General features: G+C 29.2%; 1 protein-coding gene and 1 long non-coding RNA gene across 7 annotated transcripts in view; one reads left to right on the forward strand and one right to left on the reverse strand.

The window, feature by feature from the left end:
- Positions 1-10529, forward strand: part of LOC118204513 (uncharacterized) — a 31906-nt gene extending 21377 nt beyond the window's left edge. For all 3 annotated transcript variants that reach the window (XR_015039632.1, XR_015039631.1, XR_004760811.2), the window contains 2 exons: positions 929-951; positions 1217-10529. This is a non-coding gene — a long non-coding RNA (uncharacterized LOC118204513). The remainder of the gene's footprint in view (positions 1-928; positions 952-1216) is intronic.
- Positions 8305-26635, reverse strand: part of IntS9 (integrator complex subunit 9) — a 75842-nt gene continuing 57511 nt past the window's right edge. For 3 of the 4 annotated variants that reach the window (XM_085811372.1, XM_085811374.1, XM_085811375.1), the window contains 5 exons: positions 20121-20219; positions 15956-16081; positions 14269-14325; positions 10526-10681; positions 8305-8625 (listed from right to left, as the gene is read on the reverse strand). In XM_085811372.1, the coding sequence (XP_085667498.1) occupies positions 10562-10681; positions 14269-14325; positions 15956-16081; positions 20121-20219 (402 nt within the window). In that variant the 3' untranslated portion in view covers positions 8305-8625; positions 10526-10561. Of the gene's footprint in view, positions 8626-10525; positions 10682-14268; positions 14326-15955; positions 16082-20106; positions 20220-26635 lie in introns of those variants that run through there. The other variant, XM_085811373.1, reaches the window with a different exon arrangement.

The following is a 26635-nucleotide window of genomic DNA, read 5'->3' on the forward strand; positions in this document are numbered from 1 at the left end:
ATATTCCCCAAATTTATACATTTTTGTATCATAAAGCTTTCATTGAACATAGACATTCTGAAAACATACTGTAAATCAATTTGCTCGTAAGAAGATGATTTTCAGACCATCAGAGATCACGATAATCAGATTTTTCATCATAGATTTCATAAAACGAACTCTAAATGCTTCTTTTCATCTTTTGCAAAAGGGAAAATTTTTGTAATATTATTCTGTTATGAAAAATAATTGCTGACATACGTCTTTTTCAAAAGAATCGCAAAGTAAACCTTCATAAAATGGGAGTTAATTATGCAACTAAAGAGTCTTCATACCTTTTTTTGTTGTTTTGAATTGCTGTTAAGGAGGGAAAATTATGAATTAAAAGTTTATTTTGATATTGGGAATATTCTGAGACTCATTTTATGCTAGATATATACATACTATATGCAGATATACAGTTACTATATATGTAACTGCATATTGGAAAGCTTGTGAAATAGTTAGACAAAAGCCTTTTCAGCAGTTTCTCAATTTTGTAAGGTAACAGCTTACCCATGCCACCAGAATTTCAGTGAATGCATGATAGATTACAAATGCATTTAGCAACATAATTGTTAACTGTTGTCAAATAAATATTTTTAAAAAGGATGGAGGAGAAACAGTTGACAAAACTTTAACAGCAAAAAGAAACTTATCTGTAAAATTCTAAATTTTAATTTCTTTTACTTAATTAGATATCTGGCACTTTATATATAATAGAATAAATTTATATTCTTTCATATTATTATTCTGTTTAGTGCATATTGGATATTATCTTATATTTTAAAGCAAAATAAAAATTTTGCTTTAAAACAGGCAACTATTATAATATTAACTATTATAATATCAAATAATCTATGTATAAATGGTAGATAGAGTGATTAATCAACATTTTCTTGCTTTCCAGAAACACCGTCATGAAACCGCATCGTAAGTATTTTCTTTGCTACATACATAAAACTTTTAATATCCAGATGGAGACAATTTTCTTAGTATAAAATTACATTTGTTAAGATCTCATATTTTTATTCTGCTTTTCATTAGTAACAGTATTATTATTACATGTAGAAGTAAATTTCATTGTTCTGTAAAACTGAAAATTTAATTTTTCAAAAATAGCTCATTTTAAATAAAAATGAGTAAAGATTTACTTAAAACTTTATAAACAAAGTATTCTTTTCTTTAAAAAATACAGGGAGGCTGTTCCCAACTTGGGCAATAGTTCTACTAGTTCTTGGATCATCATCGTTTTTGGGTCTAGCAATCTTTCTGTATTGCTGCTGGAAAAGTAGACGTATGCAGACTTGCTTTTCACCTACAGCTGTATGAATGTGCACAGGAGTTTGCACTGTTTTGCATATCATTTTTAAACTTTAGATAAAAAGTTTGTAACAAGAAATGAGCTGTGCATAATATACAAATGTTTAATATGACATTATGCATTCGTATATTTTGGAGTAATGCCAAATATACATATATACTGTATTTGATGTAAATTATATATTTCATTAATTCATAGTCTGAGTGATAAAATGTTTAGCAAACATTGTCTACATGCTGATCATCTAGGCTTTGAATTAATATTAAATACAGATATTTGAACTTGTAACATCATAACAGATAGGAAGCAAATAAAAGCATTGACCTTTTTAGGTTTTCCACAAAAACTGATGTTAGGGAAATAAAAGTGCAAGATCCCTGGGTTTCATGACCTGAATAGGCTCATATCCTAGCAAATCAGCTGGTTGCATGGGCATTTTCATGGTTTTCCCCACGTGTATATACAAAACAATTCTCCTTAGAAAAGTCTGTCATAAAGGCTTCACATGCTTCACTTAGGCAAATAGCCTTCACATGCTTTGCTGTAATCAAACAAACCATCCATAACCTTAAGTGCTTTCAATCAAAATGGAGTTTAGGCAAAAAAATCCTTGTGTGTATAATCACAATTTATTAATAATCTATTTTATTAATTCATTAAGCCCTTTCAGTCAAAATTAAGATGGAGTTTAGGCAGACAACCTTTGTGTGTTTGCCATAATTTAATAATCCATTTGATTAATTCGTTACTGTAGTAATTGTTTCCTTCATGCATAAATGGAAATAACTAATAGGATGTGAGAGATAATTCTCTTGAGGAAGGATGTATTTCATACTCGGCAGATATGATTATAAGAAAAATTATTGACTTTCAATAATTAGTTTTAATTACATAAAAGTTTGTATTTCCTTGTTAAAGCAGTCATTGTATAAGTATTTAGTGACACTTAAAATTTGTATATTAGAGACTGGTTATTTAAGTTTGCCAGTTTTGGCAACTAAATGCAGTAGCTGTTTTAACGAGGAAGTACTAATGGTTTTATCATTTCAAAATGGTCTAATATTTTTAGCTTAAGTTAGGTTATTTATTGCAACAAAGCACTGTATGGCTATCTACATTTATGGAGAATTTTCTAAGAGAAACTATCTTTTAGAGTGAATTATTAATAAATTCAATTCCACCAGACTAGCAAAACTTTCGAGTTATCATATCCTCAGTTTATTATAACCGATTGGGTCAGTACATCAAAAATGTTTAACTTAAACGTATAACCAAGTTATTGTGAATATTGCATTATGATTGAGGAAAATCATAAAAATTGCAACCAACCTTTTCCCTTCTCAGAAATTGAACCTTTGAATTACCTGTATTCAATAGTCCCATTCATTATGCCATAGATTTGCCACTATATATTTTCAAATAGCCTTTCTGAATTCAGAGTTTTTAAAAAAAATTTAAATCATTGACAAAAATTTATAATAAATAAAGCATCATAAAATATACAAATTTTGCTTCTGTAAGAAAAAAAATTGAGTATTTTTGTATAGTTTTTATAAAGCAAAATAATTCATATCTTGATTAATAATTTTTTTAATGTCTTTACAGTCTAAAAAATTTTTATCTTGATATTTTAAAGATGTTATCACATGATTTCTAGCAGAATATCAAATCTCTTTTATTTTGCATACTCTGCTATCTATTGTATACACGTTCAGAAGAAACAGAGTTTAAATTTGATTTTAAAAAATTAGGATAAGTATTGCATCAAAACAACATATGCATGCATGTGCATGTGTTTCTTAGACAGGCGCAAGATGTGTTATTTCATGTAATTTATATATTATCTCTTTGTACGTAGATATTTTCCATTTTCAAGCCATTTTGGTATGTTATAATTTTCAAACATATGACACTGCTATAAAATTGTTGATCGTTAACTAAATGTCTCCAACATTTTCTTTCCTGTTGTGTGTGTCTATATATATGTATATACATACATTTGCCCTTTTTCTCTGTACATAGGAAAAAAAAAAAAAAATCTTGTGGGGCTTGCTGTTTCTAGTATCCCACTTTAGTAATAATACTGAAATGACAATTTTAAAAAGCATAGTATCTTTCTAGTTGACAGCATTTAAAATGTTTGATATATTATTATTAAATTGGAAAAATGTGATTTTTCCTTTTAGTTCTGTGAATTAAAAATGTACTTGTATAAAGATATTTATATACAGTAAAAGTCTTTAATCCAGATTCGTCAGGACTTCGGCAATTCCGGATTATCGGTTTTTCCGGATTATAGATCATCAATTTAAATCTGGTAAGATGGCATGCAAAAATTATAAAATTAAAAATATGAAACCGTAATTTATGAAATAAAGAGCAATTAAGATCTAAAGAGTATCAAAATGTACCAAAAAAAGTTTAATATTTATTTGTTTACTTTATTAAACATTTCTTTCAACGCACGCATGCATAAAGCATACATAACACATAGTTGAAATTAGAAAATTGCAACCAGAAAACTATTTGATGTGTATTCATGATATTTATAATGACGAAGAATTTGATTTAAATTCTATCAAAGACGGAGTACATCAAGATGAAATACTACATTTAGTAAGGAATTATAAGCCGAATTAAATAAAAACATCTGCCCTGAAGGTAAGGTGCTGACAGATCAACTTCCAGTTCATTGCGCGCCGCGACGTCCCCCTCTCCCGCAGAGCAACGTGAATAAACAGATTTCGGAATGGTTAGAGAAACAAAGGATATGCCTTTATCCATTTTTTGCACCAATTCCACTTTTTGTTTGATGGACAGCGAAACATGCTTTCGCTTTGTAGATCCTTTGGCAGCTCCTGAATCGGAAATTCTTTTTGACATAATCGAAAGTTCAAACTTACTTTTATAAAACTGCTCTAACAGTCCACAAAAAATAATAAGCCGGATAAGGAGATTAAGGATCAATGCAATCTGCAACATTAACTGGAATAGATAATTAGATAATTTTAACTTAGCTTACACCGTCCATTATACATTAAACACGCATGTGTAAAAGTATTATGTGCATGCGTAAATGCATTATGCGTTTAAGCTTGCGCAGAAAGTTTGTAGCTTTGAGGTCCAGATTAAAGACTTTTGACTGTATACTTCAAAGAATCATTGTGTGAAGTTTTATATTTCTATTACTGATAGTATAGCTAAACAGGTATTTATCTTTATAGTTTCATGGTATACGTAATAAAAAGTATTACTTTAGACAAAAGTCCATGGAAATGTATTATTTTTATTTAAATTTAAAAAAGTACATTTAAAAAAATTTGTGATTTCAGAAATTATTATCATTATTAAATGTGATAATATTCAAATAATAAAAATAGCTGGTTTCATTTGAAGATGAAAAAAAAAATATTCGTTAATTTAACAATTTTTAAGCAATTATTACTGATCTTTTATACAAAATGATTTAGAAGTTATATAACTCATTAACAAACTAAATCATAACAAATTTTAAGTTTATTTAGTCACAGCACTAATGCTGAAGCATTAGTGCTAATTTATTTTATTTAAGCATTTGAGAGCAGTTTATGGCCTTAGAGATAAATGTTTAGAATCAACAAATCATATGAACTAGGTAGTCACAATAAGCAATGTGCTGTGGAAAGAATTTATACAAGACGCATATTATCATTTGCTTCATATATTCTGCACTGCCCTGCTGTAATCTGCAGTTGCATCCATCAGCATCTAACATTATGATCTTAATGAATGACATTATAATTTCAATATCAATTATTAATAAAATGGTCTTTCTTAAAAAATATTTAAAGAATGTCTTAGGTAACTTAGTTTAGGATACAAGTGTAACAGCTGTATGCCTGAATCCTTAGTTATCCATGTAGTTTTGAAGAGGAAGGAAAGAAAGATAAATAATGTGAAATTTTTGGAGTACAACTTTCTAGAAAATGATTACAATTCACCGTGGCATTAACAGAATGATTAAGATTACTTTTCACAATGAAAGCGGTATTACCTTAAATTAAATGCTTATTTGCGTAGTCATGAGTCATCGATTAATGGTGGCAAATATCAGGCAGATCATATGATCAGTTCATCTGAACATTATTTCATATTATACAATCAATATTCACTTTAACCCAGTTTCAGTTTGTGAATTGCATAACTTTTGGATTTTCTATTATGTATGATTTTTTATGACTATTTGCTTTGTAATGCATAACAAACTCCTCTAAATTAGCTCAAAGCACTTCTGTTTAAGTAAATGGTATAATGCGACTTTTAATCAATGCACATGAATTTAAGTTTGATGATATAAAATAGCCTATCCGAAAATAAAATAACGAAAGATCAAATAACTGTACTTTCATAAGTGTTGCCAAAATATAAATATAAGAACTTAAAAAAAAAAAAATTTAAATATTGGTTTTAATCAATATAATTTGTTATCTATGTGGTTGCTATTGCAAATTATGAAATTTCATATATATATATATATGTGTGTGTGCATGTGTGGGAGTGTATCATAGATATGTCTTGAAAAGTTACACAGTTATATTTGAAGTTTCAGAAAGCGTATGTACCATTTGATCATAGTTTGAAATACCATGGTACCTCAGTATACATCCTGTTTAAGTGTAATATTTTAGATAAGGTAATTAGTAAGATATTTGTTTGATATATTACTCGAGTTTGATGAATCATGACTGAGCACACTACATTTGTTTACCTCTTCCAAAAAATGATGCAACTACCCATGAGTATCATTACACCTGTTGCTACTATTCTGCAAACAACTCGTGCTATAACTGATTTTTATATGTGTTTTTTTGAGTCAATTTTTTTGTAAACTCGTTAAAAATGAGTTTTAGAAAAGTTGATGAGAAGAGTTAAGCAATGAAGAAAATTATTAGGAGGTGAAAAAAGAGATTGTTAAAAATTGTGCATATGTTAAGAAAATGGCAGGCATATCCAGGATTTGGCTATTGCATACCCATATGCCAAGTAAGATGGTGTCTACAATTGTGAAAAACAAAGACACTATTAAATCAGCTAACACAGCAAAGGGGATCAAACCCATTTTTAAACAAATAAAGAGATATTAGAGAATTTTGAAAAATTGCTTTTGACCTGGCTATCAGAAAAACATGTACAAAATCATGCACAGTGTTTTATTTATGTAGAGTATATATTTCACCCACTACATTTGTACTTTAGTAGTAACAGTGTAATAATAGTAGTAGTGGGTTTTTTTTTTTTTCTTTTCTTTTTTTTAAATAAGAAGAGATAAATTATTTCCCTTTATTTCTCATTGGAAAAGTTTGTCTAGTTTGGCATTCCAAGGATCTAGAACAGATTAATGATGCATACTGAAGTATCAGTGTGTAACATTCTATATATCATAAACTGTAAAAAAAAAATCTAAAATTTGACTTCAAGACTATAATTTACAACACTGACATAAAAAAATTATACATTGTGTATTATTTTTAATATAAAAATGCAACAATTATAATAGCTATTAATTAACCATTACTAAAAATTTGAGTTGATGCCAAAGTAATTTTGGTTGGTTATATTCTCCCCCTCCCAATTTGGTTCTGAGATTGTTCTCTCTAGAGCAGTTTTATCTGTTTCATTCAATTCTTAGTAAAATGTAACAGATGTTTGACTTCTTGGATAATAGTAAATATAAATAATACATCTTTTATAAATGTCATCCACTTCCTTCAAGTGATTTTCTTATCCTCGTTTTTACCGTTTGTTTATGCTTTCCCATGTTTCACTCCCACAGTTCATTTTTTTAGTGATATATAATTTTATAATATAGAAATTAGAACATCTCCAATTGTTCAGTAGTATTCCACTGTTCTGGGAAAAAGCAGATAGTTTACATTTCTTTACGTTAAGAATATGTGAGTGTGCGAAAGCATACACAGTATTTTACGTCATAAGACTCTCTGCCTATGGAGAAGGATGCTTTTATGGAAGCAGGAGAATTTTCTAGGTAGACCTGGCACGTTGTACGTGAGGAAAATTGTAAAAACTTATCAGTTGCCAGCTTATCATTCAGCTACTGGGGATTCAATATGCATTATGAGAATAACGAATATAAATGTTGAAGTAAATAGAACAAGACAGAACATATGATTAAAAGATGACAAATACAGCAACAACTGTAATGAAATATTTCTTTCAATATCTTCCAATGAGATCAGAACATAAAAATTACAAAACTTTTATATGCTTGTACATGTTTGCTGGGTCGCCATAATTTTGGAATCCAGTAATAAAATCCTTGCATTTTACCATTGAGTAAATGCCAAAGACTTAATTAAGAAACCATAAAATATTATAGGGGAATATTAAAAATTTAGCAAATGGAGCAAGATTCTATACATGATTACAGCAGTCAGGCAAACAGCTATTGGCAGGTTATCACTAGAGGAGACTTAAGTATCAGTTAATATGTAAGTAATAGAAATACTTTGGCAAAAAGCTATTTAATCACTTGCGCTAAAAAGATGTGCCACACACGTCGAGATGCTTTTGTCTCAAACCACGAGCTGCGTGAACACCACTTCGATAGGCATTTATCGCAAAAATGAAAATAACGTGGTGCATGTCGCCTAACAACGAGATTGTTTATTTCTCAAGTTACAGCTCTGGATTGCACTCGCAGATGCGGAGTGGCGTAAATGAGACACTTACTGCTTGTTATATTGTAGCGCATGGCACTGCAACCGTGAAGTTTAGTCATAGCATGAGTGGTTAACAAACATAATTTCTTGTTTCAAAGTAAACTACATAAATTTTTAAAATCATCTTACATTTGCTGTGTATCAACAATAAGACAATGTTTTATATATTATATTTCCTCATAAAATATTTTTATAGCAGTTGAAGTAAGCAAAGTTCTTCCAGTTTTTAAAAATATATGAATCTCAACCATAAAAATGCACTTTATTATATACCCATGCATATATAGAAATATTTGTACAAAGAATTCTCTTTTAATGAAAATTTACAATGCAAATATGTGAACATGTATTTTACAAATGTTGTTTTATAGAGTTTATCATAATTATTGTTGTATTTGATGTAATTTCTAAAATTCTGTAGAATGTCATTTGAAGTTTTTCACTTTGATATTGCTCAGTCTCTTGCAACCCTGCGGCATTGTTCCCGTCAATACTTTTATTGATTCACTTTACATTCCTGCAATCTTCTCATTCTTGAGCATCATCATAAAACAAATCACAATTCTAAAATTTAAAAGTTGAATTAATATCATTTGCTGAAGTAAAACATGCCATTAAATTTAATAAATTTAATTTATTTTCAGTGAAATTGTTTATGCATTTATGTTTTAGTTTGACCTAAAGAAAACTCTGTTGTATCTAGCATGCACCTTCTGATATACTGAAAGTATATCATTTGTAATGAAATAAAATTTTTTGAACAGTTGTAAAAAGTGAAAAATATTTTACATCAGAACATTCATATTTAAGTAATATTCATATTTAAGCACATATTTAAGTATATTTTAAGTACACACATATTTAAGTATATTTAACATTTAACTAAGAAAGATGTTTAATAATATGTTTTGGGAGATAATATGCTCAGTCAAGAGCAAATATTACTCCACACAAGTACTGTGATTTATACTTAGTAAGCAAATTGCAGTACACATTTAAAATTTTTTTTATGCTAATCATCTGATGAAGAAAGAAATCCACAACCTAGGGATGTTGAATAGTGATACCATTTAGTTTTGCGATGAATATGGAAAAATTTACAGAAATCTACTTATCTAGTTCAAGGAATCTTTCATTAATTTTAGCAGAATAAAATTTTAAAGAATACAATCAAGTTCTCATTAACTGGATTACAGATTAACTGAACCTTGTCTATAATAATATTTTTTTTGTTTGTTTATTGTAGAACAAGGGGAAAATTACTGTCGCAAACTATCACAATAGCAAAATTTCTATAGAAGATAAAAGAAGAAAACTCATGAGTTAAAAGTAGTGATAGTAGATGATATCGCAGTATTTAAGAATTGCTTTTATCCATAACAGCACTTAATGTAATTATACATAATCTGGAATATATTAATGTTGTTCCAGTTAAAAAAAAAATAATAAATAAATTGCTAAATCATGAAAGTGAAGTTTACAGCCATTTATTTTCTATTGACTCCTATCAAAATAAAAGTATAATATAAACAAACAAACAAAAAAAAAAAAAAAAAAAAAAAAAACTTTGCTTTCTGTTTTGAATCCTGATTTTTCACAACACTGAAAAATATGAATCAATTTTTAACAGTATTTCTTCTTAATTATAATATGGGTTATGCATCTTTCATGTTTCCTGCCTTTTTTATTACTGCCAGAATAATAGTGATTTTGGGTAACTTTGGACCACAAGTTTACTGTATTTCAGAAATCAGCAGTGAATGTCAACTGAAGATTTATAAGTTCCTGTCAAAATAAATTTTATAATTGTTAATGTGAAACTTTGAAACATATTTGGTTATTCCAAGTGTATAGCAATAAAATGTAAACAAAAAATGCTGTAAATTCCCTAGAAATTCAAATTTGGTATAAGACCAGCCTTTAAAAGTTTGTAAATGGCCTTTTGGGACACCTCATGTGGTAATAAATTGCAGTTTTATGGATATCAATATTATAAGCTCAAAACTGAATTAAATGGCAAAATTCATTGAAATCAAAATTGATAAGATAGTTTAAAAAACTTTTTCTTGTCATCATAATAGACACTAAGTAGAGAAAAATATTCATACAGTATATTTCTTAAGAAATATAGTTTCCTTTCAATGCAGTTTTTTATTTAATTTTTAATGAAAATGATATTTAAAAGCATGACTTAAACAAGTCTACTTATATATATGGTTTGTAGCACCATACATATTTTTCAGCTATACAAAATTCCACTTCTATGCCCAAAGTTTAATTTTAGTTCTGATTATTTCAGTACAAAGCTAATTATTTACACTTTTTAATTACCAAATCTCATTTTTTTAGCTGCATGTTATTGCATATTTATTTATAATTACTGTATATTATATATGTAATTTTTTATGTACAGCTGTACTTAAAAATGTGTTTTAATCTGTATTTTAAAATAAAAATACATTACCATATTTTGCTTGCAGTCTTCTATGATTTCAGGCTTTTACACTTTGTTTAAACATTCCAGTATTAAATCATGAAGTTTAGAACGCACTGGGTAATCATCACCAGAGATAACATGTGTTGAATGGTCTTCAACTTGAATTAAGATATCATGATTTTGCTGAAAGAAGGTGAAATTATTTTCATAATGCCGCAGAGGTATATGGTAGCAATTAAATATAGAAAGGTCTACACTTCTTAGTATTCACAATAAGCTATGTGAAGTGAAATTATTTATAAAAGTTTTCTTATATCAAGCGACAAAAACAAATAACTGACATTATTACACAGCTATCTAATCTTCCAGTAGCTGCAGAAGACTCCTGATTTTTCATCACAACTCCATGTTTTTCAATGTAATTTAATTATTATATGAATTTGGATCATCTCTGTCAAATGCAGTTTTAGTGAGTTTTAAAGAAAAAGGGGGGTTCTAATAAAAAATTCATAGATAAATTATTTTTAAAAAAGGGCAACCACATTATTATTTTTATAAGAAACTGAAATTATGCAAACTCAGTCTTTCTCCTTGAGATTTTTAACATAGTTTTTCAGTTTAAATTTTATTCATGCTGAATTGTTTTAATCTGTTTTAAAGATTTGCAGAGCATTTTACGAAAATTTATGTTTGATGCAAAAATATTTGTACTTAATTTTACTGCTAATGTTTAATAGGTGAATATTTGCATGTAATTTTGTTTTAAATTTACATTACTAAGTTTATCTACATGGTTATATGCACATTTATTATTAATTTTATTTTCAACATGTCTTAAATCACTCTGATAAACACTTACTTATACTTTCCTATACTTTTTTTTTTTTTTTTTTTTTTTTACCATTATAGAATTTTTACAAAATTAAATGCATTTAGCCAAAAAACTTAAAATAAAAACTTGGGAAAATGATATTTTACATCAAAGTCCTGTTATAATTAATTTCATAACTTGAATTATGCTTTGAAGTGATTTTAAATCAAATTTATGAATGAAGTTCCTTTGAAATACTCTGTGCAAGTATGAAAACCTCCCACTTTTTCATATTTCAGACTTAGCAGTTATGTTATTATACATTAAAGCCCAACTATACTACGAGACAAAGTTGTTATACAAATCTCCCTTGCTGTTCATCTACAGAGGATGATTTTAAGTTGCTCTGAGGTACTAAACCAATCAGAGAGGTCAAAGTAGATGATATGATTTGTATCCAACGTCACAACAAACATAAAAATTTGCAAAGTTTTCAATGCCTTCATTTTTGAAGGCTAAATTAAAAAAAAAAATAAGTTCTAATAATAAAAATAATAACCATAGTAATAATAAACAGGGAGCTTAATAACAGTGATTAAAATATCCAATAAAAATGCGAAATATAAAAAAAAAAATTAAAGCAAAGCAATTAAATAACACATAAAAGAAATCATTTACTTCATATATAGCATGAAATATGGCATTGCTGATAATTCGATTTATAACAAAACAAGAGAAAAACAAATTTTATCACTTTATGAACAATGTAAAATTTATATAATAAATATAAAATTAAGTAAAATTAATTAATTGATATAAAAATTATGATATGTTACATGGAAAATTTTTTAATAATTTTTATTCATTTATCATTCAAAATACACTCAACTGTTTCATTGAACAAATGCTAAATAAAGTTAAAATTTTTATCAAATATTAAAATTCAAATCTGGCAAGCATTCCTTCCAGCTATTAATGTTATATGCTAAGTCAGACTTGAAAATTTTTCTTAACCCAGACACAGATACTCTAAATTAAATTTTTTAAGAATTAATTTTAGTAACTTGATACATTATATACATTAATTTAATCATTTAAAATGAGGTAAAGTAACTGTTTGTTTATTTTCTATTATGTTTTCTACCATAAATGTATTTATTATTTTTACATAATTTTTCTAAGATTACACTCATGTCAATAAATTAAAGATAATTCAGAATTACATAGAAATCGAACTCTAAAGTAAAAATTTCACCTCTTGAATTATTGCACACATCTTCAAGAATAACATGCAAATTGCATGAAGCCATCAGATGATGCCAATAGTACATCACAATGATGAGAGTGTAAGAGAAGTGTATGTAAGGAATGGTAGCAAAGATGCAAATTGTTTATAAGCGTTCTGCAAGCTGCTCAGTGCCACAGCTGAATAGTTACGACACTGAGGACACACGTATATGATTTTTTACGTGGTAAAATTATCGGCTACTTGGAGTATGGGCATACTCAGATGGAAGTATTCGAGGAACTTGAAATAGTCCAAAATGCCATCTATAGGCTTTAGCAACAAGTCCAAAATGATGGAAATGTCGGTAGACATTTCAGTACAGGTCACCCCCAAGTTACAACGCCGAATAATGATGAGCATTCGGCAGTAACTGCCAAAAGAAGCAGACGGAGCACAGCATCAAACCTGTCTCATCAGCTGTCTTCAGCCATGGGTTTCATAGTTTCAAGACAAATCATGTGCAGAATTTGGAACAGATTAATCTATATGCTTGCAGGCCTGTCAGATGTGTTCCGCGCACGGCAACTCGCTGTCATCAGCGGCTAGCCTGGAATAGAGAACATGCAGTGTGAACATTGGGACAGTGGGCCTTGTCTGATGTTTTCCGATGAGTCCAGGTTTAGCTTGCGGTCTAATTCACGCCAGACTTTCATATGGAGAACTCCAAGTACATGCTACCATCAAAAGAACACCATTATGATGGTGCAGGATTGCTCGTTTGGGGTGGAATTATACTAGACTCCAGAACAGATCTGCTTGTTCAGATTGGAATAAACCAGATTTATTGAGACATCTTTCTGAAACAACATGTATATTTGTTCAGGGTGCCAGGGGTGCAGAATTTGTGTTTATGAATGACAACGCCCATCCTCACCATGCAAACATTGTGAAGGAATGCCTTCACTCTGAGGATATCACACATATGAAATAGCCAGCATTCTCACCTGAATTGAATCTGATAGAGCATGTGTATCACATGGTTGGCCAACGAATTGTAGTTCGTCATGCGCCTATATGTGTAGCGGGACTTCGGAGAGCACTGCTTGCTGAGTGGAATAATCTTTCCCAAGATCAGCTCGATAATTTGATATCCAGCATCCTAGGCATTGTACAGATTGTATTTCATCGTCTGGGATACATACAATATATTAACCATCATACCAACCATGTAACGTTAAGTTTTTGTAAGGGAGATATTTTTTGTAATTGCTCCCGGGAGCAAAAATCGTAGTTTTTATGAATGGTATCATACATACACCACCTTTTTTGTTTAATAAATGGGCTTTATGAATGAGTCATTTGTTTTGTTTCTGAACCCTCACTTGCCGGAGTTGGCATTATCCTTGATTTATGGATATGATTGTTTATCAGTATTTTTTATAGATATTTTAAATGTGCTTACTTTGACTCTCATGCTTGATTTCTAATCATACAGAATTTTTTTTTAACCTTATGATATTTTTATTCGTATCTGAAACTGATTAACAATCTGTTAATTTTTTAACACTGTGTATTGCAACTGCAATAAGAATCATAACTGTAATGACTGTAACTGTGACAGCCATATGTACATTAATGCAAAATGACAAGATGCAATATTTTTTAATTTAGGAATAAAAGAAGTGTTATACAGAAAATAAAAATAATTTTGATACAAATATACTGCCATACCAGATCAATAATGAATCCTGATGGTCTTTCTTCAACTTTTGCACCAGTTATTCCTGCCTACAACAACAATAATTAATTAACTTCTTTGTGAAAATTCTTTATTCTATTTTCAAAAATAAGTATGGAATTTATACATATATAACTTCTTAACTGAAACCTTAAATATTTAAGTATACACAAAGGTTTAATACATGGGAGATTTACTAACTGATAAATTTTAACATTGCTGATGATTTAAAATATTTCATTAATATATGAATGGCAAATACATTAAAAATAACTAAAATAAATTTCAAAATTAATGAAAAATATGGGTGAAAATAAACAAAGCTGATGTATCATTTATTTCCATACAGTAAATAATTTATTAAATAAATTTTTGATTGAAAAAATTGCCTTAATATCCAGATACCCATAGGATATCTATCACAGTTTTCAAATTTAGGCATAAATATGGAATATATTTATTTATATAACTGCCTTTTTTAAATATAACATACTGTCTTTTTAAAAGTATCTGAAAATGCTGGCAATATGAATTAAAGGACAGAACAACTTGAATGATAATATTTTTTTACTAGCAATAAACCCATTCTTTGCACAGGGAGAAAACAGATATCATTTCAAAGAAAGTTTCAAAAAAGTTTTTAGAATTACCAAGAAAAAAATTTCAACATTCAGAAACTGAAAATTAAGTATGTGATAGTATGCACGTCAAACATATCCTTTTTGTTTGTTTGAAATGCTTTTCCAGCTTGTTTGTTGTCGAATAAAAAGTTAAATATGAAAGTACTGATAAATATTCCTGATTTTGTCATTAATGTTAGCAGAAAATAAAATATAAATTTTAATGTTATTCTTAAACATAATTAGGGCTCCTTTGGCAATTTGTTCCTACCCTATTTCCATTGTAACTCTGTGAGATACTTGCACTAAACATTTCTAATAGCAAACAGTCTACTATAGATTCATATTCAAAAAAATTAATGGAATAAAACTTCCTACAAAATGCTATTTATTGGCAACAAACTTGGAAAAAATAATTCTTGTTTATATTTATACAGATGTCACATAATAATTATTAAAGGTTACTATCAAACTTTTCAAATGCTAATGTTTCCAGATTCAGTTGCATGCGAGTGATACTAACAACATCTATTAAATAAGGGTGAAATCATATTTATATGCCTCATAGATAAATTTGCTATTTTAAACTCTAACCATCTGTGAGAAATAATATTTCATGCAATGCTGATTTAAATACTAAAAGTTAAATGCATTTTAACATTACGTGATATTACTGATGAATGAGATTATTTAGTGTTCTCAAAATGTATTAAATACTAGTGAAGGTAAAAATCTAAATTTAAATCCTTACTGATCTTTCTGTGGGGGTGGAAGGAGGAATTATAAAATACCCCCTTACCAAAAAAACACTAAGTATCATGAATGCATGCTATAAAAGATCCACATTTTGCGGTACAATGGAAGTTATCAATGATTACCTAAAATATTGTCAGAAACTTTGATAAAAGTAGCAATTCATGAGCATATTTATGAGACATGCATTTAATGGATTATAAATAATACAGTACACCATGTCTATTAAGTTTGACATTAATGTTTAAATTGCACTCAAAAACATAATTTATTCTTTAGCATTTCTAAATAACATGAAAAAAATTACTTTGTTCAATTTTTGAATAAAAAGTGGAATATCCAAGGAATCACAGGCATAAGATGCTGGATAACAGTATTCTGTAACGATTTGTTTTTCTTTGGTAGAAGTAACTTCATTATCTTCTTGTAAGCTCTAAATAAAATAGATAGTGAATATAATTCAAGATCTCTAAGTCTTTAAAAACAAAATTAAAATAACTCTTTAAAATAGTATTGAATTAACATAAAAGTATGTAGGAAATAAAACTATACTCCAAGTATTGTATTAAAATATTATAATTAATCCTCTTTACACATGTATTTGTTATTCTAGTCAGATGGTTAGTATTGCTGGCCCAGATTCAAACCTCAATATTTGATATTTGATTACAAATGTTTGTAAATATTTGATATTACAAATATTTGTAAATTATGTTTGTCTTTGAAACATAGGGACACTTAAAACACAGAGCAAGCCGAAATTTCTCTCAAGTGGTTTGGTGGTAGAAAAAAAGGGATATGAGACCCTTGGACCCATCCCTCAGTTTCTTTCAAAATTGGGACAAAGGTGCAAAATCATGCTGTCACATGTAAGGTGCCCGAGGTGCACTCCTCACCATGTAGACTTGATCTAATGTTACTATCAGGCAAGTGAGATAAATCACTACAACATGTGTATTTTTCTTCATTACTAATTGTATTTTTTAATGTACTTTAAAAAAAAAAACTGCATAAATCTTCTGAATAGAGACACTTATTAATAAAAAGGTTCGTAAAAATCTACAATGCTCTTTTTTTTTTAATGAAACCAAAACACACTGCTTCTTCTTCTGTTTGTCAGGTATCAGGTACCTCTGGCTTTTTTAAATAGCATTTTGTGCCAAACACACCAAACCAAATACTTTCTAGCTTCATTTGTTTGGTTTTTCCACTTTGTTTATAAATTCTAACAAACCCTTAATAGAGCTCAGGTGGAACTCGTTAGTATTGAGAATACCTAAAGAAGTCAGTGTTATCAGAAGTTCAAGGTCAGTAACCTGTTCCCGAGATAAATGTTTTTCAGGATGTCTCACCATGAGTACAGCCGTATGAGCTGATGGAGACCACTGTATGAGCCTCCCTGAAGGTATAACCTTCATGTGTGCCTCTTTTGGAAGTCTTCGGGCTGTATTCTGCTCCATCGCCATTTTTTCCCTTGGGTTGAAGGGAAAGGTGAAAATTGGCAATTTTAAATTCTGGGACATGGTGTTTTTTAAAATGTTTACCAAAGCACTAAATGAATACTAAATGAATTTAAAGTAATATAAAACTGTAAAAAGAAGACGTGCGATTGGAATGAAATCAAGATGAATTCTAAACTTTCTCTTTTCCATGGCCAACATTCGTCAATAAAGAAAAAACAAAATAAAGCATTCACTTGGCTCATCCCTACTTGGAATATATTAACCCCGTTGCTATAGCAACTGCCACCAACTATACACAATGGCGAGAGAGATTCTCCTCGTAGTCAGACAATATGTGTACAAATTAATTCATGACTTCCCTTTTTCATAAATTTTTGTATTTAAAAAAATATATACATTCTAATCTCAGAAATAATCATTAATACTTTCCATACATTTTTCTGTTTCTTAGGAAGCTAGTGAACACCTTTAATACTTAAACAAAGTGCACAGGAGAAGTCAGAGGAATTTTGAATTAATAAATAATGCTTCTACTTCTCTGGGTTCAAATGATGTTGATGAGCAAAACAAGTGGTTTTCATCAAGTGGAAGACGAATGTTGAAATTTTAAGTTAAAACTGTTAATGTCTTTGATGTAGTTTCCATTGATGGTGTCAATAACTTTACAGTGGTTTTTAATAATCCAGTAGAAATTGTGATCCTAACGATGGAAGAAGTAATAAAACAAAATGTTTTTGAGTTTTTTTCAAAATAAAAATCAATTGCATTTTATAATTATTGGTCCCAATGGATATGAAGCAAAATTTTATGGGAGTATTGTGAAATCAGGGAAGTACATAAAGAACTGAAAATTTATTAAAGTGAGTTTGTGTAGAAATTTTTAGTTTTTCATAAAACACAGTAAATTTTTCATTGGTACGTAACCTTTAATGAGTGACAGGATTAGGAAGTTGCTGAACTATAAGATGGTGGTTGCACGCTTTTTCAACAATGGAAATAATGAAAATATCTTTTTGATGCTTGTATGGTATTCAGTAAAGCATATTTGATATGATAATCTGATGGAGAGCAAATTTTCTATTAATTTCTTTTCAGTAGTTTAAACAAAGAAATGTTTCCATTCATGGAAAGTTTCTGCAGGTACTGTATTAATAATTAGTTTTAAAAATAAAATGGTCCAGGTCATCAATAATACTTTTAAAACAGGTACTTTTGGAGATATTAAAGATGGGTCGAAATTTAGAGCCTTTAAACTTTGGATAAAAGAATTTTTAAGACCAGAATCATCAATAATGTTGAGATTATCAGTAATGATGTGATGATGGTGTGAATTAATAAATTCTTCAAATTTGTCTTCTAGGGAATGTAAAGCAAGTGTCACTAAATCTTCTTTTAGACAGTATTTATATTTTCAAGATTTTTCTAAATTCCCTTTTCCTATATAATGTATATATATACACACAAAATGAAGCAATGATGTGCTTTTCTAGTAGAAAATTTCATTTGCAAAAGACATGTTTAATATTACCTAACAATTTAACACTTTTGTTATGCAAAGTTCAGAATAAACTAAATTATAAATAAAACAACAAAAAAATATGATGATTCATTTAGCTTCAATATTAATAAAATAATAAGGTGCAGATTACTGTGAAAAGAAGAGGCAGTTATTGAGAAGGTTCAATTATTAATTCAGGATTGCCACTCAAACAGAAGAATGAAATTCCCTGACTTTTCCAGGTGTTAAGGAAATTCCAGTCTATCCACATAGTGCACATTGGCTGTGCTGAGAAGTAAATTAATTATGGTATCATTTGAAAACACAAAAATTTCGCTACTACATATGACTTTATATATCTAATCCCTAAAGCACTCTCATTATAACTATAAAAGGAATTGTTTTCTCCACTGAAGATTGAAATTAGAATCTGCCCAATCTGGATTAAACAATGTCTTTTTGTGCAGATATTTTGCAGCTAAATGAAAGACAGAAATCTATTTAATGATACTTTAAAATAAATTCAAATATTTTGTATTTACTTAGCGGCATACATAAGCAAAAAATATATGCATAAAATTTCATGATGATATGTCATCATGCTGCTAGAATTAGTTTCAGGAGTATGCCAGAGAAAATTGCCTGAAATTTGAAAGTTATTATTAACTTTCAAATAAGGAAGAAGATACATTATATGAGAATGGGAAGGTATTTTCTTTTGTTCAACATGCACTGCACATGTGCATGCAAGTCTCTCGATTCTCAAGGTTACTGGAAACCAAAGTTGCTGGAATCTGATAGGAGCTACGAAAACTGGCTCTATGCCAGCTGCCCAAATGACGCTCATGCGATACATAATTCGCCAAGAAAGTGATCACTTCTCATATTGGCACAAAAACCACTTTTTTGGGGGGTGGGTGGTGTGTGGTGTATTTAATTATGGCAAAGCTCACTAGAGCTATCTGCCTAAGGGGAGGGATGCCTTCGTGGAGGACTTTCTAAGGAAAACTGGCTCGTATACACGTTACACATGGGGAAAACCACAAAAACACCCATGCAGCCATCCCGTTCGCGGGATTCGAACCTCGGACCGAACTACCAGTGTTCAGCGACTTTACCGCTCGGCCGCTGGTGGGCCTTTTTGGGGAGTGGGATTGTCATATGAAATTCCCTGACATTTCCAGTTTGACTAAAATATTTAAATTCCCTGACTTATATGGTCAATTTTCGAATTTCCAGTTTCCCAGGTAGCGTAGCAAACCTGTTAATTGTTTACAGCAAAGCATACAAAGGCTGTCTATTATGAGCAGGAATGCTTTTTGTGAAGGACTGGCTTATCTTCAATGTTTTTTATGAGAAATACCATGAAAATATATACAACCAATCCATTAATTCACAGAAAATATCAGAACCATTTACATCTATTGGCCATTAGATGGTTATAAAAAAAGATAATACACAACTACTCATTAACATTCGATTAACAACAGTAATTACCTAAATTTATTTACCTTCAAATCAAATTTGTTATCTTTTATATTTACTTGACCAGTGAAAGTTGAAATGAAGACTCCTGGGCGGCATTCTATAGGTAAAAGATTGCCAGCCAACTGAAAAAAGAATTGTTTTGCAAAATTTGATGTCTGTTATGAGCTTATTTTAAAATTATAAAAACAATTACAAAAATTAAATTAATGAGAATCTGATCCAATACAAATAATAATAGCTTAACAATGAAAATTTTTCACTTTATGGCGTACGGTTGAAAAAAATCTGATGTGTACACCACATGACTTCCTTGTACGAAATATTAAATTATATTCATTTCATTTAAATTTATTGGATTGAATTAAATCTACTTCGTCGATAGTGCATAAACCACAATAGAATAAAGGCACCCTTTAAAATTCACTATATTTGTTTACCATAGCGACACTCTGGCACTATGTTCACTTAATAGTGTTATATTTTGTTCATATTATAACTCAAAATGCACAAAATTTATATCATTTGAAGAATTATCTAATCATTGCCACATGTTCTATTCAAATACTATAATAAATCTAGAATGATGTATAAAAGAAATTAAGCAAACAAAACAAAAAAGAAACAGTTTTTCACAGACGATTCAGTATTTTTCATTCAATTAATTCAGTTCTCACTTTGCAACAAGGCAAAAATGCATAAAAACTCAAAATATCTATATTAAAAATTACGAAGTAAATCTTAAACACTTATTTCCTCGAAAAAATTCCAGAAAGGATTAAGCACGATTTAATTTGCAATAATAAATGAAGGCATTATCTTTGTTGTTGGGAAGCCTAGTCTCTCTAGATTGGCAACAAATCTACTATTCTGCTGTTTCAAATGTAAACAAACATGTCCACCATGTTATTTAAAAATTAGGCTTAACCACACTTAAACAGCTTTTAAATTGTTGATAATTCTACAAATATTGCTTGCAGATTTCCTAAAGGCATAAAAACCTTAACCGGAAGATAAGAACAACATAATTCAATCATTTTTAAAGCAAAAAACACAAAATTTACCAACACATAAGAGTAAAGAAACTAAGATTACTGAGCCGGGTAACAGTATATATATATATATATATAAATTTAACAAATTAAATTTTAATTTTAACAAACATGTATAAAAGTAAAAAAGCAAATTTAAAGCCAAAATTAAAAAAAGCAAATTTAAAGCCAAAAAAATTTTAAAAATATATATACATATGTAAGATAAAATTATATGAATCAGAATTATAATATAACTAAAAACATTAATTCTTCCTCTCTATTCTAAAATTGTAATAACTTCTCTGCATTGCGTCATTTCTAGATAACTCTATGGCCCGCGCAACTCTGATGACGTAATAATTAAGAACTGAAACTGTCGTTGTAAGCCAAAACTTTTCTCTTCGCGTGCTTCCATCTTTCATAACTACACACTTCAGCTTTTGCTATCTACTGTGCTAAGATGTAATTTCGCTGGCTTGCTTTCTATCTCAACAATATCAAAAATGAAAATCTTCTGTGGAAAGGCACGACTAGAGTGCCAAGTGATTGTGGCCACAAATATCATTTGCAAATAAAAATGGAATTAAAACTGCCTCAACTGCCAAGTTCTTTAGATATTACCAAGTTAGCATTACTAGCATGCTACGCAATCAAATTCTTCTTCAATATGGGTCTAATCACGCATCTACAGTGTTCTGTCTTTTCCTTGTGCTTTTATTATGACAATTAAGCCGGCAGGATAGTTTCCAGCAGCCTGAAACCTCAATGGAAAATTTAGTTCAGCTCTTCAAATCATCGTTTTGTGATAAATCCAAGCTAATGTGAAAGAAGTGAATCATCAAATTTGTTTTTTCAGTGTTTAAAAAAATAACAGATCATTCTTCTGCTGCGGGGTTTTGCAAGTGCTTCAAAAAAATAATCACGCATAGTGTTTACAGATTGAAAGTAATCTCTCAATAAATTGAGAAGTTCGAATGCTAGTGAAAAGGAAATCATCAGTGAATTACCGTTTAGGAATTAAGCATTACAGCGGGTTCAAGGTCGATCTGAGTTAGTGTTTGTAAGTATGTGCGACAGAAAATATTTGCACTTCCGCTTTTTCAACAGCTAAAAAATTATTACATTCGTGTGAATCTAGCTCAGAAACTAAATTATTTAATGCGTTGCGGATTCTATAGTTTTCATTTCAACTTTGGTTAAAATTTCTGCAATTTGTCTTGAGAAAATCTGAAATTCTTATTCATTAATTTTTCTAATTTTTCATAATTATGTGTAAGCAAATTAAGTAACGAATTTTAAGATATTTAAATTATTCATAGGGAAGGATATTAAGATAAGTTTTTATGTTTTTGAAATTTTGTTGAGAATTTTGAATATGAATTTTATAATTATTCTAAAAATGAAGTAGGTGTAAAAAATAAGTGAAATTATTACAGATACGTAATATTAAATTATGGTAAATGCATGTTAAATTTATGGGTGATTGTATGTTAAGTATAGTGTATGTCGAAGGAATATTGGGTTCCTAAGCAGAGGCCTGTAATTACCTCTGTACAGTTGTTCCCTTCACCCTCTTCAAGTAAGACAATGTTGGAGGCTCTCATTTTATGAGTGTTTGTACTTTTTTATATTATTATTATATTTTTTTATTATGGAATGTATTAGTGCAGTTCTCAAAGGCCAGTTACCTTAATGCAAAGAACAGAGGCCTTTTCAAGTAAACTGCCTAGGCACCCTGGGCCACCAGTGACTAGAACACACTGGTTAGCTCAAGAGGACAGCCCTATTGATGGATATGGTTTGTTTAGAGATATTGCGAGGCCTTCCACTTGGTAAAAGACAGGAATTGTAAATGAAAGATAATAACGATGAAACCATATTTTCTGTAGCTTACTCCTATTATTATATGGTATTAAAATATAATTTATCAGTATGGAAATAAGTATCATAAATATCTACGTGCATTACATTTAATTATAAGTAATGATTATGTAAAAGTTTATTTTGTGATATTCTGTAATAACAAGAACCTTCCCTGAAGAATTATGATTATATGAACTCTGAAACAAAAAGACTTTTATACTGAAATGCTGAAAAATTCAACAGGACTCTAAAAATTAAAAAAATATTTAAAAAATTTGATATTTATAAATTATACTTTACAGGACAAAAAATTTATGATTTATGTTTTTTACATTTCCTAGTGCTTTAACTCTTTCTCTTTAAAAAGGCTTCTCTGTCACTACGCCTTTTTCTTTTTGAAGGGGAAAATATGCAAGATAAAATTATATGAATCAGAATTATAATACAGTCAAAAGTCGTTAATCTGGAATCGTCGGGACTTCGGCGATTCCGGATTATCGATTTTTCTGGATTATAGATCATCAATTTAAATCTCGTAAGATGGCATGCAGAAATTCTAAAATTAAAAATATGAAACCGTAATTTATGAAATAAAGAACAATTATGATCTAAAGGGTATCAAAATTTACAAAAAAAAAAAAGCTTAATATTTATTTGTTTACTTTATTAAACATTTCTTTCAATGTAAGTTGTTTAAAGTTGCTTCATTTTATGTGATAATACTTTCTCTTTAATTCTATAAACAGACATAATTTCTTGTTCAGTTACAAAGTTCCGCTGTTCAAGTCCCGTTAATTGCTGTGCCGAGAATACCGACTAACTTGTCAATCGAAATTTTTTCGTTTTCACTAACCTCTCTGTCACATTCTTCATGTCTTTATCCATTTTTGGAGCAATTCCACTTTTTATTTGTTGGACATCGAAACATACTTTCGTTTTGTAGATCCTTTGGAAGTTCCAGCATCGGAAATTCTATTTGACATAATCAAAAGTTCAAGTTTACTTTTATAAAATTGCTTTTACAGTCTGCAAAAAATAATAAGCGGGATCCAATTCGAAGATTAAGGAACAACGCAATCATTAACATTAACTGAAATAGATAATTAGATAATTTTAGCTTACACCATCCGTTATACATTAAACACGCAGGCGAAAACGTATTCTGCACTTGCGCACACGCATATGCGCAGTAGTCAAGGTCTTACGCGCACGCGTAAAACGCCTGTGCGCATGTGCCAATGCGGCGCATGCGCAGAAAGTTTTTAGCTTTGAGGTCCGGAATATAGATCATTCCGGATTATGGGCGTCCGAATTAACGACTTTTGACTGTATAACTAAAAGCATTAATTCTTCCTCTCTATTCTAAAATCGTAATAACTTCTCTGCATTGCGTCATTTCTAGATCAATCTATGGCCCACGCAACTCTGATGACATAATAATTAAGAACTGAAACTGTCGTTGTAAACCAAAACTTTTCTCTTCGCATGCTTCCATCTTTCATAACTACGCATTTCAGCTTTTGCTCTCTACTGTGCTAAGATGTAATTTCGCTGGGTTGCTTTCTATCTCAACAATATCAAAAATGAAAATCTTCTGTGGAAAGGCACGACTAGAGTGCCAAGTGATTGTGGCCACAAATATTATTTGCAAATAAAAATGGAATTAAAACTGCCTCAACTGCCAAGTTCTTTAGATATTACCAAGTTAGCATTACTAGCATGCTACGCAATCAAATTCTTCTTCAATATGGGTCTAATCACGCATCTACAGTGTTCTGTCTTTTCCTTGTGCTTTTATTATGACATACATATATATATATAAATGTGTAAACATATAAAAGATTTAATTCTTGAACTAATCTACAATATCATTTAAATTCAGAAGCATAAGCAAATCAAGTGCAAAACCAATCCATGAAAATAAATTCACTAATTTAGCAAATTAAAATTAATGCATAGAATTTTTTTAAAAAATGCATAAGTGAATGACTGCTGAGCAGACAGGAGACAGACTTATCAAGGGGAAGTTGCCTCCAAACCTAAGTCTCCAATCATTCAATTTGTGTTTCGTCATTCATGCAGGCAAGGGTAAAAGTCAAAACCAAAAGTAAAAAGTGAAGAATGTCCAACACGAATATGCATATCAATAGAAAGAACTAGACATAATCCATATAAACCAATAAGAAACAAAGAACTAATTTACAATTTAAAAAAAAAAAAAAAAAAAAAAACAAATATATACTTAAAAATATAATTTCATATCTAGAAAATACTTAAATACTACATAAAAAATTTTAAAAAATACTTAAAGCAAGTAAATAGTAAGTTTTAATTCTAACTTACCTACTAAATGAGCGTTGGGAGTCTGCAAAAGTGTTTTTAAAGAGAAGTAAGTGTGCTCTTTAAATTAATTATATAGATGGTGCTTATGTAGGTAAAGTTGAGTGCCAAGCTGCTATCTTTGTTATATTAAAAATTTTTTGCAAACATTAATATTAAAAAATATATCTAGAGAAAATTAAATTAAAAATTAAAAATCCTAAAGGTATGTAATTCAAGTTTTAATTTTAACGATAAATTATTTAGGGAGTTAAGCCAATCAAGAGAGGTAAGTTTGCTTGAAGTAAAATAGAGTTAAGTGGTATTGTGAATTAATAAATGTAAACTGTTTGTAATGCGAAATGTGTGTTCTATTGAAAAATTGCGTAAAAATTGCAAGGCAAATAATTAAAGTAAATAAGTAAAAATGAAATGTTTTAAAATGAAAGTTTTAAAGCAAAATTTAAAATGTCAAAAAATTTTCGAAGTCCTTAAAAAACCTCTAAAAAAATTCCCAGTAATTTCCCAAAAATTCCTTAAAGAAGTCAAATTTAAAGAAAGAAAATATTGAAAGTTTAATGAACTTGATTTTAACTGGTATATCAAAACTTAACTAAATACTGGCTAAAGTATGGAAAATTAGAAGAAGAAGATTAAAATCTTCACTCAATTCGGGCTATAATTGAGACATTTGAAAAGAGTTGGCCCTTTATTAGTAAAAGGAAAAAATCCAGTATTGATTAAATATATATATTTACAAATTTATTTACAATAAAAATTTACAAATAATTTCTTTACTCTTCTTTATCCTTCATTACCCTCCAGCTAAGGTTTAAAGTAATGTTATCATATCAAAAAGAGCCAAAACATTATACAGTAAAGTTAATGCCTGCCTTTTTAATATATAAATTAATAAATTTTGGTGGTACTTAGTTATCAACTTGAACATTAATTAGCTTTATTATTTCTTCCTTTAAATCGTCTATTTAAGTACATATATTTTTTATTCTGATTATTTGGCTATGAAACGTGTTTTCTATTACTTAGATATTAGAGTTCCAATTAATTAGTTTAATAGTATAAAAATGGAAATTCCTTCTTTTATCATATAATTTAATTTGTCTGTGTTTAATAATTTGCAGGTCTAGGTATTCAATAGTATCTTGATTCGTATTCGTTTTATTAAGTGTTAAACTATTTGGGTAAATTTTGAATTGCTCAAAAGTAGAATTATTATTGAAAGTTATAATATCATCTATGTATCTAAAAGTATGAGCAAAAAGCTTTAATTCATTTTTATTTAAACTTAGTTGGAATTTATATTC

This window comes from Stegodyphus dumicola, chromosome 2 (assembly GCF_044657685.1).
Source record: "Stegodyphus dumicola isolate Sdum_Otavi_A_Nest chromosome 2, ASM4465768v1".
Lineage (NCBI taxonomy): Eukaryota > Metazoa > Arthropoda > Arachnida > Araneae > Eresidae > Stegodyphus > Stegodyphus dumicola.